Source organism: Chionomys nivalis, chromosome 1, assembly GCF_950005125.1.
Source record: "Chionomys nivalis chromosome 1, mChiNiv1.1, whole genome shotgun sequence".
NCBI classification, from domain to species: Eukaryota; Metazoa; Chordata; class Mammalia; order Rodentia; family Cricetidae; genus Chionomys; species Chionomys nivalis.
Window position 1 is genome coordinate 141,993,120 of NC_080086.1, and position 22,109 is coordinate 142,015,228.

The 22,109-nt window shown below is 46.0% G+C and overlaps 1 protein-coding gene across 2 annotated transcripts in view; it reads left to right on the forward strand.

Annotated features, from left to right (window-relative positions):
• Positions 1–22,109, forward strand: part of Scrn1 (secernin 1) — a 72,551-nt gene that overhangs the window by 28,978 nt on the left and 21,464 nt on the right. For both annotated transcript variants that reach the window (XM_057769673.1, XM_057769681.1), the window contains exon 3: positions 15,486–15,667. In XM_057769673.1, the coding sequence (XP_057625656.1) occupies positions 15,486–15,667 (182 nt within the window). The remainder of the gene's footprint in view (positions 1–15,485; positions 15,668–22,109) is intronic.

The window sequence follows — 22,109 nt, forward strand, 5'->3', positions numbered from 1 at the left end:
GTTGTTAATTAAGAATTTGTAGAGAAAAAGGAGGCTGGTCAAGAACATGCTCTGTCTACATATATATTCTTCCGTGTTTTATGGTGAAGACGGTAAAAGACTTTTCTCATGCTATGCCTGGTTTAAAGGTACAATTACCAATGTGTCTAGCATTTTCTTTCCTGGACACCATTTCTGCTTCTCCTTGTTAACGTGTACATTAGCACCAAAAGGTAGCAGACCGCGATGAGGAGTTGCCTATTTTGAGGAAGGCAGAGTTGGGTGTGCCTTGATGTAGCTGTCTGTGTACAGGATGGTGGGAGACTGTGTCCCATGGGGCTTTCGACAGGACCTCTTGCTTCTTGAGTTGAGCCACTACCTAGTCCCCATCTCCTATCTTCAGTGGGACACTTATGTAGGTGAAGAGAAAGTGTGAGTCTCTCTGGCGAGCGCCTCAGAGTCCATTGTCTATTCCTCAGTGAGTGAATGTCTGTGTCACCTGAGTGTGGATGTCTTGTCCAGGAACAGGGAAAACTGCCCGGATGACGTTTGCTGGCTTGAGTTATTGTTGCCTTCTCCCGTCTGCTTCTGCTTTCAGGAATCTTTAACTCCCGACCTGACTGCAGAGACATAGGTACTGAAATCATCCTGTGGTTTAACTCCCGACCTGACTGCAGAGACATAGGCACTGAAATCATCCTGTGGTTTCTACAGGATGGAGTCACACCCCAAAGGCAGCAGTTCCGGTTTCCATCCCACATATCCTTATTCCTCCCGAGCCGAGGGGTGCTTGGGGGTCCGCACCATTCACTCTGACATGAACCAACCTTGCTGCAGGCTGGTGAGTGCTCTGACCAGTGGTTCATGCAGCAGTGCTGTGGAATGTTTTCCAGGGCATGATAATAAGATGTTGTTTTTCTGTCTGTCTCTCCTTGTCTTTGTGGACTAGGCCCTATGAACTCAGTCGTCTGTCATGCTGGGAGGTATTAAAGTAGTCCATATACACAGGGCAAGTCCCACAGGGATAAAACCTGAGGACTGTTAGTCAGCTGCCAGCATTAACTGCCAGTAAGTGGATGAAAGACATTGGATCCAGCCCTAGACATGGTGTGGAGATGCAGTGTCTGGCTGCTTGCTATTCACATGCCTAATTCAATGCATCCATGAACACAACAAATGATTGCTAAAAGCATTTAGTTTAGGGGTAATTTGTTAAGTAGCCATAGTAACTATAATATTATACAAAAGCCTGGTATAAACATGTCTGAAATAAGAATTGTATGGGGCTAAAGAGATGGCTCAGTAGTTAAGAACACTGGCTGTTCTTTCAAAGGACCTTGGTTCAAGTCCCAGCACACACGTGCCAGCTCTCAACTGTCTGTGGCTCCAATTCCAGGGAACCTGACACCCCCTTCTTGCCTCTTCAGATACCAGAGGAGCTTGTTGTGCACAGGCGTAGGCACAGACAAAACATACATACAATTTTTTCAAAATAGCTAAAAAAAAAAAAAAAGAACTTCAGGAAGTTTATTTTCTTTCTTAGTAGGCAAGCTAAGTAAGTACTGGCGCTCTGCTCCCATATCAAGTATCCTGTCAGGCGGTGGTGGCGCACGCCCTTAATCCCAGCACTCGGGAGGCAAAGGCAGGTGGATCTCCGTGAATTCGAGACCAGCCTGGTCTACAAGAGTTAGTTCCAGCATGGCTAGGACTGTTACACAGAGAACCCCCTATCCCCCCAAAAAAGAATCCTGTCAGAAAGCAGACACGATTCTGCTCCTTGGCTCAACACACAATATGTTACTACTCAAATATGCCATAGGTTGAATCATGAGTTCTTACACAGATGGAGATGTGGTTCATAATATCCAGCGGTCTCTGGGATGCCCCTGGCCTCTTCATGTTCCATACCTGTGCCATGAGCTGCCTCTCTACACATGTGTGGTTAGCAGGTAAAATAACACTCGGGGTAAAAACCACATTCACGATCTCCATTTCGTTTGTCTCTGTTGTCTGTCTACACCACTGTATGCACACAGGTTCACGCTGGAAGCCAGAGCAAAGGCTGAACTTTACCTTGCACACCCCAGGATGCACAGGGACAGCTGTCACTGTATCCTTTTGTTCGAACACAGTCTGGTGTCCCCATCTCCTCCCCACCATTTCTGTCTCGCTTTTTTTCTTTTTTTCTGTTATTCTCCTATTGGCATGGAGTTCTCTCTGTCTTGATTATTCTTCTTGAAGGATTACCAGACTCTGATAGACGGATGCTGACGTGGGCTCTCTCATCTCATCTGTGCTTCCCTGTCTTCATCCTTAGTTACCCATTCAGCTTGTACCCTAGGCCTCAGCTACACTGAGCTCTTACCATTTCTTAGACAAAAAAAAAAAAATCTGTATTTCTCTTTTTTTTTATATTCTCCTATTATTGTTGGAATTGCCCTTCCTCTCTCGCAGACTCCTAGGCATCCTTCAAAGTCCTAGTACCATTCCGTCCTCTTCTTTCTAGTCTGTGACTCCTCTCTGGACATGGAACATGCTGCACGTGATCTCCCACTGTAAGTCAAGTGACACTCACAGTTACCTGAAGCCAGCACAGTGAGTTCTGACCTGGTGATGGGTCTGGGGTTCTTGTCCTGCTTTCTGCTTTACTGTGTCTTTTGATAATTGCTTCCCTTATGTGCTGGATGGAGATCGTGATACCTGCTCTCCCTGCAACCCCAGATATTATATGAGCTCACATGAAAAAGCCCTTAGTAAGCTTGAAACAGGAAAGGGGTAGATCTATATTCCCCCCACACTCCATTTCTCTATCCCTCCCACAGCTCTCTCTCACTAACATGGAGACTTTGTGGCTCCAGGTTTATTACAATTTACATGTTTTAGAATAAAAAGTTTTAATTAATTAATTCTTGGTGGGGGTTGGAAGGAAGCATACATGCCATGGTGCATGTGGTATGTGAGGGTACAGCTTGTGGGAATCTGCCCTCTCCTTTAACCATGTAGACCCCAGGGGATCAAACGTAGGTCTTCAGGCTTGCTTGCAAACCCCGTTCCACATTAAGCCATCTAGCTGGCCCACAGTCTGAATCGCAAATGACCTCCAAAGGCTCGTATGTTGAAGGCTTTGTTCAGAGCTGGTGGTGATGTTGAGAAGCAGTGGGCACTTTGGTAGGCCTGGTTGGAGGAAGCAGGTCTTTGGGGGCCCAGTCCCCTCTTTTTCTCCACTTCCTGGTCACCCTGAGGTGAGCATCTGTGTCCTGTCACATGCTCCCTGCCCTGATGCTCTGCTACCCCACAGGCTCGGAGACAAGAAGCAGAGTGACCGCTCATGGGAGCCTCAGAACCAGCTGCCAACACAGACGGTTCCTCCTCTAGGTGGATTTCCTCAAGCATTTCGTCATGGTCACTGACACAGGTCCTGGTGCCAGGACTGCCATTGGCACTTGTGTCTCAGTCTGCTTTTCAGCCTTCCTCTTACCCCTTTAACCCCTTAGAGTTATCTCAGTCTCCAGTTTATCCTTGTCACCAACACAGAATTACAACTTCTCATATATTTGCCCCCAGGAACCACAGTAACTATCTTGAGACTTCCACAGAAGCACTCTTTACCTTAAAGACTTAAACAAAACAAAAAGACCTCTGAGAGTTTCTCATTAAAAAAAAATCAGGGCTGGAGAGATGGACCAGTGGTTAAGAGCATTGTTGCTCTTGCAGAGGACCTAGGTTCAGTTCCCAGAACTCATTTGGTAGTTCACGACTGTAGCATCCGTGATACTACGTGTACTACGGTCCTGTAGTGCCGTACTGTGTGTTACTGTACTGCGCCTACAGCTTACTGCCTGCACCACAGAACCGTTTGCTCTCTGAGCAAGGGGCTGGAAATTGAAACACATACACACAGACAGAGACAGAGACACGGGTCATCCTTGAATCCCCCAAGAATGCCAACTTTATTGTGTTCCAGGGCAGCTTATATAGTGTCTTCCCTGACCAATGGCCACACCCTAGCTCTCAGGATCCTTCAGCTGCAAGCCCATCAGAAACCACTTCCATGTCTCGTGCTCAGAGCAGCTGCAAACACAGGAAAACAAGTTGTTTTGCTCAGAGCAGCTGCAAGCATAACAGGTTGTTTGTAGGAAATTCAGGGTCTGGGGTCCACAGTTCCCAATATACAACCATCCATAACTCCTGTTCCAGGGGATCTGATGCCTTCTACTGACCTCCTCGGCCACCAGGCTCACACTTGGTACACAAGTACATGAAGGCAAAACACTCATGCACATAAAATTAAGGGAATAAATCTAAACCAATACCTATCTCATGCTATTTCAAACACACAGACCCTGAGGTTCGCTTAGAGAACTTGTCCGAGCATGCTAAAGTGGCCTCCTGACAGCTAGTCCATCCTTCCGTGTGCCTTTCCTTCCATCTTGCCCATCCAGTTCCCCTACCCTTCATCTTCCTATCAGTCATCCCCCATCTACCTATCATGTTGCCTGAGACACTATGCATAAGAAATGATGCTCCCCGGCACAGAGTCTCAGTTCTAAAATTATACTGAATGCTTTTGTTCCTTTTGTGCAGCTGGAGGACTGAAACATCTGAACTTGCTATTCTTCAGTTTTTCCATGTGTATTCTCAGTTTATAACAATTCTCTTAGGGTTGAAGACTGGGACAGATGCGGCTCTCTTTCTTTTTGTTATCGTGTGCAAGGTCCATGCTGATCTCCATGCGATTCTAATTTTAGCGTATGTGCCATTGGAGCGAGCACCTGTGTTTATCTTTAAAAGCTCCCCTGTGCAGTCTGGGGATGTCGTATTGCTGAGCATCCCACGAGTCATCTTTGTCTTAGGACAAACCTGTGCAGCTCTTCCTGAATGGGGAGAGGAAGCAGGTGGACAACGTCCTGGATAGCATTGTGCTGTTTGTGTGTCTTTATGTGTGCGTGTATGTCTGTGGACATATGTTTGTTCTTATATGGCTGATCTTTTATTAAGGAGAATATTGTACCAACATGAAAATACTGTTTCAGAAAAATAATGTTTTTAGTAAAGTTAACATTTATACTCAGTGCCCATGAGACTAATTATTTTGTTTTGTTTTTTTTTGTTTTTCAAGACCGAGTTTCTCTGTGTAGCCTTAGCTGTCCTGGAACTTAATCTGTAGACCGGGATAGCCTCATACTCAACAGAGATCCAGCTGCCCCTACCTCTGCCTCCCGAGTGTGAGGACTAAAGGCATGCACCACTACCGCCTGGCAAGACTAATTATTAATAACAGAGTTAGATTTGACTCATAATCCATCCTGAAAGACTCTAGTGCTGCTTGAAAATAAATCTCAAACCATTATTCTGCTGTTTATTGTTCCCCTTGTTTTTTGAAGGTCCATTTTAGTTTATGTTCATTTTTTACATGGAGTAGTGCACATGGCACAGTAGCCTCGGTGAGGCTATTTAATGCCCATGATTTGTGACGAGTTTTTGATAAATTGTTTCTTTTCCTCCCCAGGGGACATATTTATGAGTAGAATAGAAATAAAAAATGACTCCATGGCATTGTTACAAAAGTTTTCCAGATGGAGAGTGTAGTGTTTTTTTGTGAGGTGTGTTTGTGCAAAAACCACAGCTCTTGTCTAAAAGGGAATAGGACATAGTTTACTCTGGAGCCATCTTGAATGATCATGACCTGGGAACACAGATGTAGGTTACCCCAAGTCCCATGTCCCAGCATGGAAGTGGTCCCATGAAGCTTTATAGTTTTTATAGAATAAAAAAAAGCCATAAATCAAGGCAAGTTTAAAACACACTGGTGGGTCCACCAGAGAGGCAGTTTCAACGACGGGAAGTTTTTCTATAGTCTCAGGACACTATCTGATGACATTCTTAACTTTTGGAATGTTGTAAGTTAGTAGTCTGCTAAGCTAGTAGATTCTAAAAGGTTTCTACCTACTATTCACAAGATGTTAGCTCTGGCCCAGGTGGGCAAGGAATGCTGGCTGTTCTGGAAGACATGCTGTTTTGTAAGAATTTTCATCTAGAGCCTGAGACAGCTTCTTTTCTTGAATTCTCCTTCACAGGGGTATTTACATGCATGTATGTGTGATTTTGTATGTGTGTCTGTACATTTGTATGTGTGTCTGTACATGTGTGCCTCTGTATGCATGTGTTTGTGCACGTTTCCATGTGTCTGCACCTGTGTATGTGTGTGTGTCTGAGCCTGTGTACGTGTGTGTATGTATGTGTGCACATGTGTTCATGCATGCATGCATGTGTGTAGAGTCTGAATTTTACTCACAACAGATGGACACAGGTCGCTGTGACATCTGGACAACTGAAGAGAGTTTCACAGCCACTGGACCAGCTAGACGCTGTCCCGCCCATCTTTCTGCTTCCTTCTCTGCATCTCTAAGGTCTGCCCTGAGTGAGAAGTCCGATGCTCAGGGCTTTGGAGACATGGCTTAGTAGAGGACTTCCTGCTGGCGCAGCCCTTCCCAAACCCACTCCTCCAGCCAGGCTTCCCCCTCGACCATCCCCAGAGTCTGGAAGTCTCAGGGAAATGCCAGGCAGTTCTGAGATGTGATTGAGGGTGGTGCTCTCTGCCTTCAGCACCATCTCTAGAGTTCATTTGTAAGTCAAATAGCAGGCAGGTCTGTGGGCTGAAACAAGCCCTGGCCTGAGCCTCCGGATCCTATAGTACTGCTTTAACTGCTTTAAAGATACAAGCTTCTTATATTTCTATCCCAAAGCTCCCCAGTCTCCCAGTCTTTTCTCTTCTGCCCTTGAAGTCTGGCTGAGTCATCAGCTGTCCCTCCAAGGTCCTCACTGGTGGTGTCAGGACTGTGGTCCCCATCTGAGTACAGTAGGAAAAATACAATGGCCACAGTGCACAAACTGAAATGCCTATTGTGTGAGTCTCTCTTCGCCTCTCACTGGGTGAAGTTCGGCTATAGTGTGCCCTGGAATGGTGGCGTAGGCACCCAGGAAACTGAGCTTGCTTTTTAGTTTGACCCAGCCCCACAAGACAGCGAAGGGCTTGCTCTGCACGGTGGTTGTATCCATCACACGTGGGGCCCTTTGAAGGCCCATCTTCTCTGCCCCTTCCTCCAGGAATCCCCTGAAGCCACCTGAGAGAAGGAGAACTCAGGATTGCCATAGCTGACAATGAAAAGTACCCCTCCTGCTCAGGCGGCCTTCTATTGTTGTGGCTTTGGCACCCAAAGTCACGCTCACTGACAGACTGCTTTGTGGAAGGCAGGGTGGGAGGGAGGGAGAAACTGTTCATCCTTTTCCTTAGCTTCCAACCACTGCTGTCATGATGCTTTTAAGTGGAAGACTTTTTGTATGTGTGCGCATGTGTTTGTGTATGTGCACAATGTGTGAGTCCGTGTTCTAGATGGCCGGTTCTTCGAAGTCGACCTTATCACATCTGATGTAAATGACCCTTGTTTTGTGAGATTTCCTTTCATACTGACAAAATGAATGGCCAATCCATGTGAGCCTGCTGTGCTCTCTCCTCCCCAGCCCAGTCCCACCCCCAGAGGTGGCTGTGATTAGCTGGGTTTAACTGACAATGGAGCAGAGAAGGCTTGAAGGGTTGTCACACAAGAGCCCTTGTTAGGCCAGGGTTCCTGAGGCCTGTGACAAAGAGGCCATTGGAGGTGCATGTTACAGGCTCCCCGGTGGGGTGGATTTGGAGCACTGACTCTCAGACTCAGGAGGGGCTGACTGGGCCCATCTGGCTACTTGGGGATCCCCTTCCTAGCTCATCATCTAAATCTAGCCCGAAAAGTATCAGGTTGGCTGCATGGATTTTAACTCCCACAAGCACCATCTGGTCTTTCTGAATCAGTGTGGTACAGATTTATCATTCAGCCCTTACTGAGCCATTGATGTTCTGTGCTGTAATGTGGCACAGTAGCTCCCCTCTGTGCTTCTGAGGGCACTTTCTTGAGCTGTGAACTGTGCACAGTGGACATATAGTTTTCTTTCTCAGGTCCTTAGTTTAGTGTGGCATCTGGCACCCAGACCATATTAAGATTCTCTCAATCATTCCTACTTGACAGTCTCTGGCCAACTAGATGTATTCTTTCTAATACTTTCTGAGACCTTGGTAATTCATCTATTCATTTATCCACCATTCATCCACCCACTCACCCATCTGTCCATTAACTCATCCATCCATTCATCTACCCACCCACCCATTCACCCACCCACCCACCCATCCACTCATTCATCCATCCAAGTTCATTGACAGGTCTGGAGAGATGGCTCAGAGGTTAAGCGCTTGCTGCTCTAATAAAGAGCCTGGGTTCAGTTCCCAGCACCCACATAGTGGCTTACAACTGTTTGTAACTCCAGTGACAGAGGATCTGACACTTTCTGCTGGCTGCAAACAGGCACTGAATATACATGGTGCGTATAAATACATGAAGACAAAACAGTCATATGCATTAAATAAAAAGAAATATTTAAAAAAGCCTTTGGTGCTTTCTAAGTTCAACGTTGGGTTGTACTTATAAACTAAGCAACAAAAAACATCTTTATTCATGGAACTGGCAATCTGGCTGAAGGAGATAACAGATATGTAACTAGCACATATAATTAAAACATAGATTATATGGACAGAATAAGAAGCATGGTAAGGTTGATCAGAAAAGGGTTACAAGATACCATGTGTATGAAATGGGCAGGCCCCTGTGACATGTTCTGAAGTCATCCTGATGACGGTCACCATTTGTGCATGCTCCTTCTCCTTCCCAGGCATAGAACAGGGACTGGCCTCTGTGATGTCTACCAACAGTATGTGGTGTAAATGCTCTTTAGGCAGGATGGATATGACAAACTAAAGGGATGTGGGATAGGAGTCTGAAGCCTCTTGTCAGCTGAAAGTCAGAAATTCTAGTGTAATTTACAGCATTTGCTGTGAAGGTGGCCAACATGATGATAATATTCCTTATACAAATATGTTTCAAATACATATAAAATAGCAATGGAGCATGTGATAGTTGCCATCAATATAAATTATCAGTTCAATAGGATCTAGAATCACTTAGGAGATGAGCCTCTGACCATTCCTATGGGGGATTGTCTAAATTAGGTTAGCCTTTGGTCATTCCTGTGAAAGATTATCTAGATTCGTTTAGCTTCTGGCCATGCCTAGGTGAGGTTATCTAGGTTGGGTTAGCCTCTGCCCATGCCCATGAGGGATTATCTAGGTTGGGTTAGCCTCTGCCCATGCCCATGAGGGATTATCTAGGTTGGGTTAGCCTCTACCCATGCCCATGAGGGATTATCTAGGTTGGGTTAGCCTCTGTCCATGCCCATGAGGGATTATCTAGGTTGGGTTAGCCTCTGCCCTTGCCTGTGTGGGGTTATCTTGATTAGGTAAACGGACAGCATTCCCTGGGCTTCAGTCCTGAATTGCACGGAAAGGAGAGAGGGAGCCGCACCAGCGTTCCTGGTTCTCTGATTTCCGGCTGTGGACACAGAGTGAGCAGTTGCCTCCATCTCTTGCCTCCAGGACTTTCCTGTCAGGACTATCATAACAGACTGTACCTTATAATCGTGCCCCAAATAAACCCTTTGTTTCCAAAGTTGCTTTTTGTCAGGATAATGAAAAAATAGCCAAGGCAAAGCCCAAGCACATTAGGCCTTCCAGCGGAGCCTTTCTCCTGCCACCCACCATAATTTGTAGCTGTCAAAGGACCTCAGTACAGACGTGTCTAGACCTCCTTTTCTGCTCTTGTGATGCAGGTTTTACCTTACCAGACTGAAGACCTCTCCACTTTATAACCCCATTTAAGGAAAAAGAGAAGCTAGGAAGAAAAAAATTGCTTCTTAGCAACCTTTTGAAATGCAACTTAACAGCAACCAAGATGCTATATTCAGCTGCTTCTACAACACTAAAGTATGAGTCTCCCTCGAGAATCTCAGTCTCACCCTGGAGTATGTCTTAGGTTTCCCTTGAGAGCCTCTCTAACCCCCGTGCTCAAGTCTCTACTGAAATCTCTTAGTAAACTCCAGTCCTGCTTCAATCTGACTTGTCCTGAAATTCTTTTCTCTGACAAAATCAAGAATCCCATCTTTCCCTGAGTAGAGGTCACTGAAAAAGAACTCGGGTCTCTGGCCCGTGCCCTGCTGCTGCTGACTCTGTCTCTGAGTGTACTGGGTGCTCTGTACATAACTGGTAAAATGGAAATGAGTGTCTAAAAAGGAACTAGAGGACACATCAATAAAACCATTTCTTATTTTTAGCATTTTTCTGTCTCAAAAAAAAATGTAAAGATGAATCTCCATACTTGAGAAGCCGCAATTCCTTCCCTGTTCAATCATTCTTTTCGAGATAAAATTTGTCACTGATGCTCTGTGGGGACGGAGTTTTGAAAAGACTTGGCCAATGCCTGTGTTAGCCAGCCTTTCCTTAGTATCAGGATACTCCAGCTAGCTAAGCTATGCAGGGAAAGTTTTTTGGGGGGCTTGGGGGCTTACAGTTTGGGGTTTCCAGCTGTGATCCACTGGCCCCATTGCCTTGTGTCTGTGGGAAGGCAGCGCATCAAGGCAGAAGCATGTGGTTGAGAATTGCTGACATCAAGACCCAAGGGATCAAGGTAGAGAGAGGCCAGAGTCCTACAGTCTCTTTGAGAATGCTTCTGGGGACCCAAGGCTCTCCCTTGGCTGCACCTCTGAAGGACTCCATGACACTTTGAAGCTTCTGGGACAAAACATTAGCCCCCCATTTGGGTCCATAGGTAACTGAGTGCAGGAGGAAAACCTTTACTTTGTTCTTCTGTATTTTTACTTTGTGTCAATCGTGTTTACCCCTGTCATAGGCATGCCAATCACTCCAGGTGTGTCCCTTGGTGTGTGTGTGTGTGTGTGTGTGTGTGTGAAGAAAACCACTCTAACACAGCCACCAACAGCCAGAGAAATCCCCTTCTTCCTAGGGACTTTAGCTCAGGTAAAGCTGGATCCTTGACTCTGCCACAGAAAGGAATTTTGGGATGAGCCAGAGTGAAGCAGAGTTAGCGAGCGTAATAGGGATTTAGAGAGGGATTCTTACAGGAACTGCACAGTGCATAATCTCAGAGCAAAGATGCTGGCTTCTCTAGGGAGTAGGGGTTTGTTTGTGCGGCTGTGTTTGATCCTGAATTTAAGATACATTCCTCAAAGGATGGAATTTACATGATTTAAATATGAAGAAATGCTTAAAATTAAAGATTTTAAATTAGGGGGAAAATGTGAGATGGTGTAATTATTTTTCGTATCAATAATTTCTCTTTGTGAGTGTAATGGTGCGGTGTTTTGAAGGTGTGGTGTAGCATGTAGGGATGGATGAGAGAAGAATACAGAGGAACTCAAGGACATGAGTGTTCTGGCTTCAGTCAGCACCATTCCTTTGTTTTTTAATTATTTGATTTTTATTTTATGCTTATAGGATCATTTCATGCATACATGCCTGCGAACCTTGTGTATGTCTGGTGGTCATGGAGAGCAGAGGAAGGCATCAGATCCTCCGGAACTAGAGTTACAAATAGTTGTGGGTTGGTCGTGAGCTGCCGAGTGGGGGCTGGGAGTTGAACCCGGATCCTCTGAAAGAGCAGCCAGTCCTCTTAACCTCTGGCCGTCTCTCCAGCCTCCGCATTTGTTGTTTGGAATATTTTTGTTTGAGATGCCTTTAGGTAAACATATAGTCTCACCAGTTGTATTGAAGTTTCTGGGTTCTCAAAAGACAAACTAGATCTTAGAATGGGGGACTTTTTTCCTTGCTCCTGTCCACTTAATTTTTCCTGTCTTTCTATTTTGCCTTATGCAATTAACCTATCCTATCCCCCTTCAAGGATGAAGGCACAGAGACCATTTGATTGTCTTAAACCTGTGGTCACTTGAATTCCAGGATCAGCAGGGCCCCACAATACAGACCACCTCCCAGATGAAGACAAGGCTGAAGCCTTGAACAAAAGCGATCATTTCCTGAGAACCCCGCCCATCCCCATAAGCAAAACATCTTTCTTAGACCACCTTGCAGAATCAGACAAGACTGTAGCTCAACTTTACATCCACCCTGTGCCCTTGTACCCCGACTCTTGCTCATCATCTGTACCCTAAGGATGAAGAGTCACCAAACTCTTCCTGATGTTCACTAGCTCTCCTTCCTCTGTCCTTCATCAGTGCTGCTCTTTCTAACTGGCATATTGCATAGGTAGCCGCGCCTAATCTGCTGGGGCTGATGGAACTGGGACAATTGGCCCTGAATGTCTGGCGACAAATCCACTATCTCACAGTAGTACCTCCCTGGGGACCACGCCTTTCACACATGAAGCCATGGTGATGCGGAACTGCTTGCTTTGTACAGGGGAGCGAATACGCTTTGAAGACAGAAGCTTCCGTTCCGTTTGGGAAAGCATGGAGGAGTGTAATTGTGAGCACTGCAAGAGCCAATTTTCAAAATGAATTCTTTTCAGCAAGTAAATCAAGGAAAACATTTCAAGAGTGTGTTTTATTGTCAATTTGCCACACACACACACACACACCTACCTCAAGGGTTTCTTGGCAACCTCTGGGATTAATTAACTTTCAGTTTCCAAAAATGTATTGGATAAAATACTATTACTCCAGTGCTGAGAAACACCTGATGTGAGCCGTGCAGAGGCTGAAGCCATGGCTGAAGCCAAGAAGTGTGTGCACCGCCTGTGTTTCCACTTTGGACAGAGCTAACGATGACAGGAATTAGTGTAGAGTGACTGTCTGGGCTGCATTCAGTTCACAGCCGTCTTGAATGGAGAGAAAGAAAGCTATCTCAGACTGCCTTGGATCCAGGGCTTTCAGCCTCCCAGTTTGAAATGTGGGTGGAGCCTGCAGCTAGCTTCGTGTTTCCATACTACAGACTACATACAAAGAGCTTGGTACAGGCTTACAGAAGGTGGTCATGAAGTCCCACGGATAACTGAGTGCCCCAGCCCAGTCCCCTGGGGGAGATGGGGAGTGGAGTGAGACATGATGTGGGAGGAGGGAAGGAAGTGGAGTAGGCAATGATCCGAGTGGCTGTCCCACCCTGTGGCTGTCCCACCCAGTGGCTGTCCCCACCATGCCCCTTCTCACTTTTGTTGGACCAGCTTTGTTTCTATTTTCCTTCTGTGTAACAATTTGTGTGAAAGGAAGGCACTTTTTTGTTGATTTGCATATTAATTTATTTATTGAAACAGTGCTGGAAGAGGGCCCGTTTGTTCTTCCGGGCCACCCGGCTAGTGTAGCCCTGAAATGACCACACAGAAACTGTATTAATTAAATCACTGCTTGGTCCATTACCTCTAGTTTCTTATTGGCTAATTTTTATGTCTTAACCCATTTTTATTAATGTGTATATTGCCACGTGGCAGTGGCTTACCATGTAAAATTTTCAGCGTTTGTCTCTGGTGGATCCATGGCGTCTCTCTCTGACTCTGTTTTCTTCCTCCCAGAATTCAGTTCCATCTTCCACACCTACCTAAGTTCTGCCCTATCAGGCCAAGGCAACTTTTTTATTCATTAACCAATACAAGCAACACATAGAAAGAAGGACCTCCTACACCATTTCCCCTTTTCTGTTTAAACAAAAAGAAAGGCTTTAACGTGGTAAAATTCTAGCAAGAATTACAGTTACAATATTTATATCTACTTTATCTTTTATCAAAACTAAGGAAAACTGTAGCTATAACTATAAATTCTTTAACTCCATCAAAGACTCCAGAAGGATATATTACCTAAGTAAATAGGAAGTGTATTGTAAGCAACTTCCAAAACTCTAGAATTGACAGAGACATCTCACTGCCTGGACAGTCACCCAAAGTTCTTCTGTACCGTTGAGGCATCCATCTTTGGCCTTTAGGCCCATGGTATTCAGCACACTTTTTTAAGAAGCAGGAAATTTTAAAGACAGTTTAGTCACTTTCCTTTGTATCCTGTAGAATGTCTCGCAGAGTCTTTCATGAAGCAGGAACCCCAAAGGATCATCTCACCTTTAAGCAAGTTTAGCAGTCATTTTTCTGTGGGTCCTGCATGTCCAGGCAAGAGCAGTTTCTTGTCCAAATGGCTAACAAACTCCATAAGGAACCTTTTCAATGCCCATCTTCCTCTTGAAGTTGCTTGGTGCTGCCAGGAGCAGATGTGTCTCATTGTCATAAAAAGTTCTAAGTTCTTAAAACATTTAAATGCCATATTTTGAAGGTCTCGGAAAGATTTTAAGAAGACCTATTTAACTGAAATATATCTCTATACATTTAGAAAGTCTAACTAACATGACTACAAGCTTGACTATTATAGATGAGTATCTATTACAGGGTCAGAGAGATGCCATGGATCCACCACCAGAGTAAGACATGTTGCTGAAACTTAGCCAGTAAGCCACTGCCACATGGCGATACACAGATTAATATAAATGGGTTAAACTAAGATGTAAAAATTAGCCAATAAGAAGTTAGAGCTAATAGGCCAAGCAATGTTTTTAATGAATACAATTTCTGTGTGGTTATTTTGGGGCTAAGCTAGCCCGGTGGCTGGGATGAACAAGTGGGCGCTCCACCTACAACAAAACAGGATCTCAAATAGCCAAAGCTGGTTTGAACTTATGTAGCCAAGGCTGGCTCCACCTTCCAAGTGCTTTGATTACAGATGTATGCCACCACGCCTGATTTATGGGATCAAAATCAGGACTTCCTGGATGATAGGAAAGCACTCTACAAACTGAGCCTCATCCTGAGCCCCTGGCAGAAGAATCCAAGGTTAACAACACCTTCGGAATCTTTTGATTGATTAAATGAGCAACCTCCTTCAGGGTTAGGCTCAGGTTTTCAGAGTAGTGTGTGCTGTGGCCCTGCTAGTGCTGAGAAGTACGCCTCTAGGCAACCTTTTCCTGTTGGTGGCTTCACTTGCTTAGCATGAGAATCCAGTGGTTGGCAGGGGAGTGAGTGTGTGTGGCGACTCCTTGTCATATGAAAGTGTAATGGTAGTGATGTTTCTGGGTCCCCTCTTCTTCCCTGCTGAGATCGTAGGCTGTCAAATGTTCCACAGACCCCAGGGATCAGTAGTCACAAGGGGCCTCAGACATCTTATTTTTGTTTGCTTTGGACAATGCATCTTCGTACCTGCTTTCTGGGTAAAGCTTCATTTGAAGCTAGAGACCCATGACTTCTAGGGAGTTTGGGGACCATGGATACAGCTGGAGTTTTGCCCCGCGAGGATGAAGATCTGTGAGCAAACAGAGAATGGCAGTGCGGTGGGCAGCTCCACACCTGCTGAGGGTGATGGTGGGAGAGGAAGCACTGTGAACAGATTGGCTTGAACGAAGCAGAATGGCGCTCAAACCGCAGGGATCCTGAGGCTACCCCGGGTGTCTGTCTGGAGACTGGGTGTTCCGGGTCTTTTGCTTCTCAGCTTCGTTACTGATGTAATGGTCCAGAGTCGTTGGTACCAGGATGGAAACCAAGATTTCTTACACGTGACTGTACCTTCTTGCTTGTCTTCCTTTTCAGTGCACTTACATCTCTATTGACCAAGTTCCCAGGACCCACGCCATAGTGATAAGCAGACCTGCCTGGCTCTGGGGGGCAGAAATGGGAGCCAATGAACATGGGGTGTGCATAGCCAATGAAGCCATCAATGCCAGAGAACCAGCTGCTGAGACAGAAGCCTTACTGGGGATGGATCTGGTCAGGTAAGATGGTGATTCTCTGAACCAGCTGCCAGTGGGACTGGGAATTATTTTCTCCTGTAGTTACTGTATTGTAAGAAGTTCTATTTAATAGAAATTCTAAGATGATGGGGAAAATGAATAGATGATAATGGAATATTATTCATCAATATATTAAGTACCACTGTGTGTTACAAATAGCATCTTGAGAACATGATATACACTAAGTAAAAGACATCAGATACAATATCACATGGGTGTCACAGAAGTGGCTACGTAGATGAGTATGTAACATATAAACAATACTGAAAGTTTAAAATTTAACGTGAAGCTTCAGAGCTTCCATTTCAAATGTCAATTTTAATGAACAGCAGAAATCAAAAGGGAACTGAAGGTGACAGAGAGGGGAAGCAGGGCATTCTGGGATGTAATGGCACCTAAGTGGTACAAAATCCCAGGGCTAGTTTTCTGTAGAGCTTGGGTGTTTGGAGGCTCCGTGCCAGGTGCATTTGGGATGTGCAAGGAGGAGACGCTGCTCCCTGTGGATCTGAAGGCCTGAAGGATAGAGACAGAGAAACTGTAGTTGGTGGATAATTGGCACTGTGAGAGTTACCAAGGTCTGCGTAATAACAAATGCGGGAGTGGATGATGGCTGACCCGTAGCCATGTAAGCTGACATCTCCCCTGCTCGCACATAGCGGTTGCAGTAAGAACAGTGTGACAAATGCTCCAAGCTGGCAGCCTTTGGAGGGGGTGCTCACTCTGAAGCTAGAGTAGACTTGGTCTAGTTCAGGGTATGGTCCCAGCTTTAAACCGGCCGGGCCTCGTCTCTCACACCAAGCAAGTCCTGAGAATGACTCCTGAGCCCAGAGTCCCCAGTGCTATCTGGGGAGCCGTAGAAATGTGGATGCTGTAGAGCAGGGGTTCTCACCCTTCCTAATGCTGCGGCCCTTTAATCCAGTTCCTCACGTTGTGACCTCAGCCTTAGGATTATTTCCATTGCTCCTTCTTAATTGTATTTGCTACTGTTATGAATCTTAATGTAAATCTCTGTGTTTTCTGACGGTCTTAAGTGAATCCTGTGTAAAGGTCCTTTGACCCCCCAATGGGGTCATGGCACATATCACAGGGTAAGATCCACTGATGTAGGTCACAGCCACGGTACTGCGAGTGGCCAAATTCTAGCGCAGCTGATCTCAAAGCATGCCCTTCATGGAAACACTGCCCAGGGGTCTGCTTGAAAGACAAATTCACAGCACCCCCTCCACATGACGGCACATGGGGTTGGCCCACAGTCTACCTCAGCAGAGGTAGAGCCTAAGGTGGAGGATGTACTGCCACACGGCTGGAGATGGCCGTCCACTGGGCTCAGCTCCCCTGGCTCTGCTGTTAGCACCATTTCGTGTGCTGTCCTTGTTTGTCCTCTGTGCTCGGCTGCCAACTTCTTGGGCAGCTCCTGGAAGAGCAGACTATTTATATTTCACACTCTGCTTCAAGTGTCTGGGAGACTGTGGCTGAGTATTCAAAGAATATAACTGCTGCCATCCGCATAATCTGGTCCTTTGTGCCTTCCACCCTTACATCAAGTCCAAGCTCAGCTCCAAGAGACAGAACTGAGTGACAGCCTTGGTTTAATAGGCACTGTCTTTAGGGTAGAGGTATAATTTGTATGTGCTTCTTAGGGAAGTCTAAGAATGCAAGCATTAAACAGCACCTGTTATAATTCGTTCTTAGTGCAAAAAACAAAGCTGTGCCTGGTTTGGTGTCCCTTCCTTCCTTCCCTCTTCCCTCCCTCCTCCCTCCCCTTCCCTCCCTCCCTCCCTCTCTTGCTTCCTCCCTCCCTCCCTTCCTTCCTGTTTTCCTTCCTTCCCACTCCCTCTTTCTTATTTATGGATCTCTGACTAGTCCTCCCACAGCCCCCGTACCCCCACCCCACATATAAACATACACATGCTTTGCTTGTTTAGTGACTATGGATCCAGCTGCTGGGAGGTAACATAAGATGGGGGTTAGCACTGGCAGGACCTAACGTAAGATGGGGGTTAGCACTGGCAGGACCTAACGTAAGATGGGGGTTAGCACTGGCAGGACCTAACGTAAGATGGGGGTTAGCACTGGCAGGACGTAACACAAGATGGGGGTTGGCAGCTGGCAGAAGTTAACATAAGATGGGGGTTAGCAGCTGCTGGGAGCTAACTTAAGATGGGGGGTATTTTTTGGAAGTCAAGGTGTCTCTTACAACTTAGGTCCATTACATCTGAGGTCTTCCTGTCCTAATGATGCCTCCGGACCTCTATCCAGATGAGGACCTGGAGGCATTTGGATCCCATTAGACAGTGATATGCTGGAAAATACCTAAGAATCAGCTAGACGTGGAGGCGGCAGTCCTAAACTGTGGCCTTTCCAATACCTGTGATACAAAAATGCCAGCTGTGATAGATTTAAAGACAATAAAGGGTTAGCAACTAGCTCAAAAGTTCCTCACATTTAACCCTCTGTTGTCGGAGCAGGCCGGTGTCAGCCAGCTCCACAGAGCACTGCATCTGCCCATGCACTGTGCTGTCCCTTATACAACAGCTCCATCCTTTTATTTTTCTGCATAGCAATCCCGTCTTCATTTAACGTATCTGTGTGTGTGGTGTGTATGCATGTATGCATGTGCATGCACGAGAAGGCCCTGGTTGATATCTGGTACCTTCCTGTATCCTTCTGCCTCCTCATTCCTTTAGTGATGGTCTCTCAATAAGACTCAGAACTTTCCAGCATGGTTAGTCTCACCAGTTAGCTTGCTCTGGGTATTCTGCTGTCTTCGAATTCCCAGGGGACTGAAATTACAGGTGAGCACCTAGCATTACATGATGTCTGAACTCGGGTCTTCTGAGCCATCCCTCTGCAGACTGACTCTTCCTGCTTCTAACTGGGTTTGGTGTCGGCACTAAACTCGGTCAGTCTCAGTGTTTCAGAGCATCTCATAATTCTAAACACAAACTATCAGCTTCTCTGCATATCAGAAAAATTTGGAAAGGCCTGTGGTTTTACAGTACATTGTAAGTAAATGTAGGCCCTCACAGATGGTGGGAAAGGAAGCTCAGTCAATACCTGTAGAGAAAGGACCTGTGAAATTAAAGCCACAATTTCCTGAACTCCCTTTGGAAACTGGCTTGATATATGTGTTATCTCATTTTTTAAAAATATTTTTTATGGTTTATTTAACTTTATTTTATGTGCATTGGTGTGAAGGTGTCAGATCACCTGCAACTAGATCTTTAGACAGTTGTGAGCTGCCACGTGGGTGCTGGGAATTGAACCCGGGTCCCCTGGAAGAGCAGTCAGTGCTCTTAACCACTGAGCCATCTCTCCAGCCCCCTGTGTTATCTTATTTAACAATCACAGCAACCCGAATAGCCAGGTCTTCTAACTCCTTATGGTAGATGAGGGAAATTAGGGGAGTTAAGTGGCTTGCTCAGCACCCCAGAGCTAGAAGGTGGCTGAGCTAGGAATACTAGGGTACCTCTTCTCTCTAGATTAGATCATGCTTTACTTCTTCCGCTGAGAAAGAACACACCAAAATGGGAAGGAGTCAAAAGGTCTCAAACACCCTTTCCCCTGTCAGAAGATGAAGTGACAGCGAATTTAGTTTTAGACTGAGTGGGCGTTTGCTCGTGATGCTTGAATCAGGGCAGCCCCTCATTTTGGAAAGCAGAAGCTCCCAGCAGGCGAGAGTGGAACGCTGGCTTTTACAGGGTGGAAAAGGAGAAGGAGAACAACTCGGGAAACCCATTAGCATTAGGTGACTTCAGGTTACTTTCCTCTAGGAGCTACAGTTACAGGGCCTTTCTCAAGCTGACTCAGGGGGACTAGAATCTATTGTTCATTGAAGTGAGAGTGGGTTAACTCTGCCTTCAAATGCTCCAGTAATGGGGCATTTAGCATAGGCAGCTCCAGTTTGGATGGTCAGCTGAGGCCTGTTGCAGGAGTTCAATCCAAAACAACGACCTTCCATACATTTTAAAGTTCAAGCTCACACAGCCCGTAACATCCACTTAACACTTTTCTTAGTCCATTTGGAGTGTTATAACAAATGCATAACAGGCTGGGAGGTTTAAATGGCAGATACTTATGTCTCCGTTCTGGAGGCTGGGAAGTTGCAGATCACAGTGCCAACAGGTCCCACCTGAGGTCCAGCTGACCACAGCAGAGAGAGGTCAGGCTTTTGTGTGTCTTTGCTTAGGGCCCTGCTATCATCACAAAGGGTCCATCTTCACGGCCGCCTCTCACAGCTCTGACCACCACCACACAGGGGAAGTGGCTGCAGCATTTGAAGACGGACACAGACTTCCTGTTCATAGCCTCATCCTGCGCTCGTCCTTTCCGAGAATATTCTTAATGTTCACGAGGCCACAAACCAGAGGGACCTTGAGGCTGTGTTGGCAGGAAGTGGGGAGGACCATTTGTAACAGTCCTCTAAGGCACTGTCCTTTGAGAACAGGGTCCTCTTGGCTGGGCTACCAAACGTTTTCATTAATTGCCTCAGAAATAGCAGTGGTTTACCAAACTCAATCCATATTTCACCTGGTTTTTCTTATTTGGTGTACAGAGGGGAGCCCCTCCTGATGTACAGAGTCATAGATACGGCAAAGCTCAGCAGGCAAGCTCCTAAACCGAAGTGCAGATGAATTTGCTGAAATCCCCTTTCAGGAATGGGCAGGGAAGTATGACCCAAACGTGAACAGGCTACGGGACTTAATTTTTCTTTCACAAAACAAGACTTGAATCCAGGCACATCAAACTCTTAGATCTAGAACAACTTAGATAAGGTGCTTTGGGAGGAAGTGGATGTCTGAATGGGACTAGCCTGAGCCCTTCCAATCCATCTCTGTCCTGGTCTTTCTTAGGCTAAAGCACAGCCACCAAGTCAACTTAGGCACTGGGCCAGAAGCCCAATCGGGAATCCTGTGCAGCTAACCCATCTGGGAGGCTAGAGTGGGCGGGGACATCTTCAGAACGTGCCTTAGGATGCTGAGGGATGGCCTTCTGTCCAGTGATTGGGACTCATCTGTACCTCTTAAGCTCAGATAGAGGGCATGCAGTCCCCGTGTCCCTGCCTGCCCTTGTGCTGCTGCGGAGTAGGCAATCCTGTCCTCATCCCATGACCCGGAGGCCAGGTGGGAATGGTCACATGGATTAAAGGCATAGATTGCATTAACCCCATCCCATGACCCGGAGGCCAGGTGGGAATGGTCACATGGATTAAAGGCATAGATTGCATTAACCCCATGGTGTTGATCTGAGAAGCAGTGAAATCAGAATTCTACCTGCATTTTGGGACGAAGGGAAAGAACAAGTACCGAACCTCGATGGGATTTCAGCAGGCAGGGACGTCAGCAATGCACACTGGAATATACTGAACAGAAATCCCAAAGACTATTGCTAACAGCCATGGTCACATGCTTCTAGAGTATGTTTGTGTGGGTCCATCTGGACCTGCAGAGGCCTGGGGGCATGGAGACACGAGGCATTGTGACCAAGGACCCTGGAAAAGACATTACTCCAAATCCTTGAGATGCCCCTCCTTTTAGAAGATGGTGACCCTGACAGAGGGGAAGCTATTTAATGTATATTTCAGTGAGTTTGCTCTTTTCATTCATTCCAGAGAGATAGTTAATGTGCCATCTTTGATGGGGAGGAAGGAAGGGAAGGGAGAAGGGAGGTCTCAGACAACAATTTGAAACCTAACTGCCCTATTTGTAAAGCTTAAGGCTCAGGATCTTCTTTTATTACTCTCTCAAGGCCCTAGGGCTCAACTTTGTGAAGTATGGCTCTGTAATCGTCTCCCTAAGTAAATGTAAAAGGAGACCTGTCAAGTGAATTGCTGTATGATGCTGTGACTATGAAATAAGCCCATTACAGGGCTCAGTCCACAGCTCGGGTTGCATTATCCTTTCTTCTCCATGACAGCACAGTGGGGCATCCCTTAGGAGACATTCAGTTGAGTGAATTTAAATAGTCTTCTCTTCTCGAGTCATGAATTTATCAAGGACAGGCTTCTGTCACCACCTAAGTAGCTCTGCTGCCCTCATCTAAGACGTGAGCTCCTATAAGCAGAGCAATAGCCCCACTGAATGGATGAACCAAATGCACCTTCCGTGCTGTCTTCTGTCATCTCAGCCTGATAGGGAGGTGTTAGTGTGTGCACATGGCCAGTATGAGCCCAAAGGGCTGGGAAGGTCACATGGCTAAGGGCATACTGCATAACCAGAGCTGGAGCTGGGTCCATGTTCTCTGAGTTTGTGCGCCACGGCATTCTGTCTGCTGAAGCTGATTGTTTACTAACCTGTTACTATCTGGCCATTAGTGCTATGTGTTCTCATATTTATTACCTTATAACACCCTGATAACCCTGACACATTTCATTAGATGGCATAAAACTGAAGTTCAAATCTATTATATATGCTGCCCAAAGTCA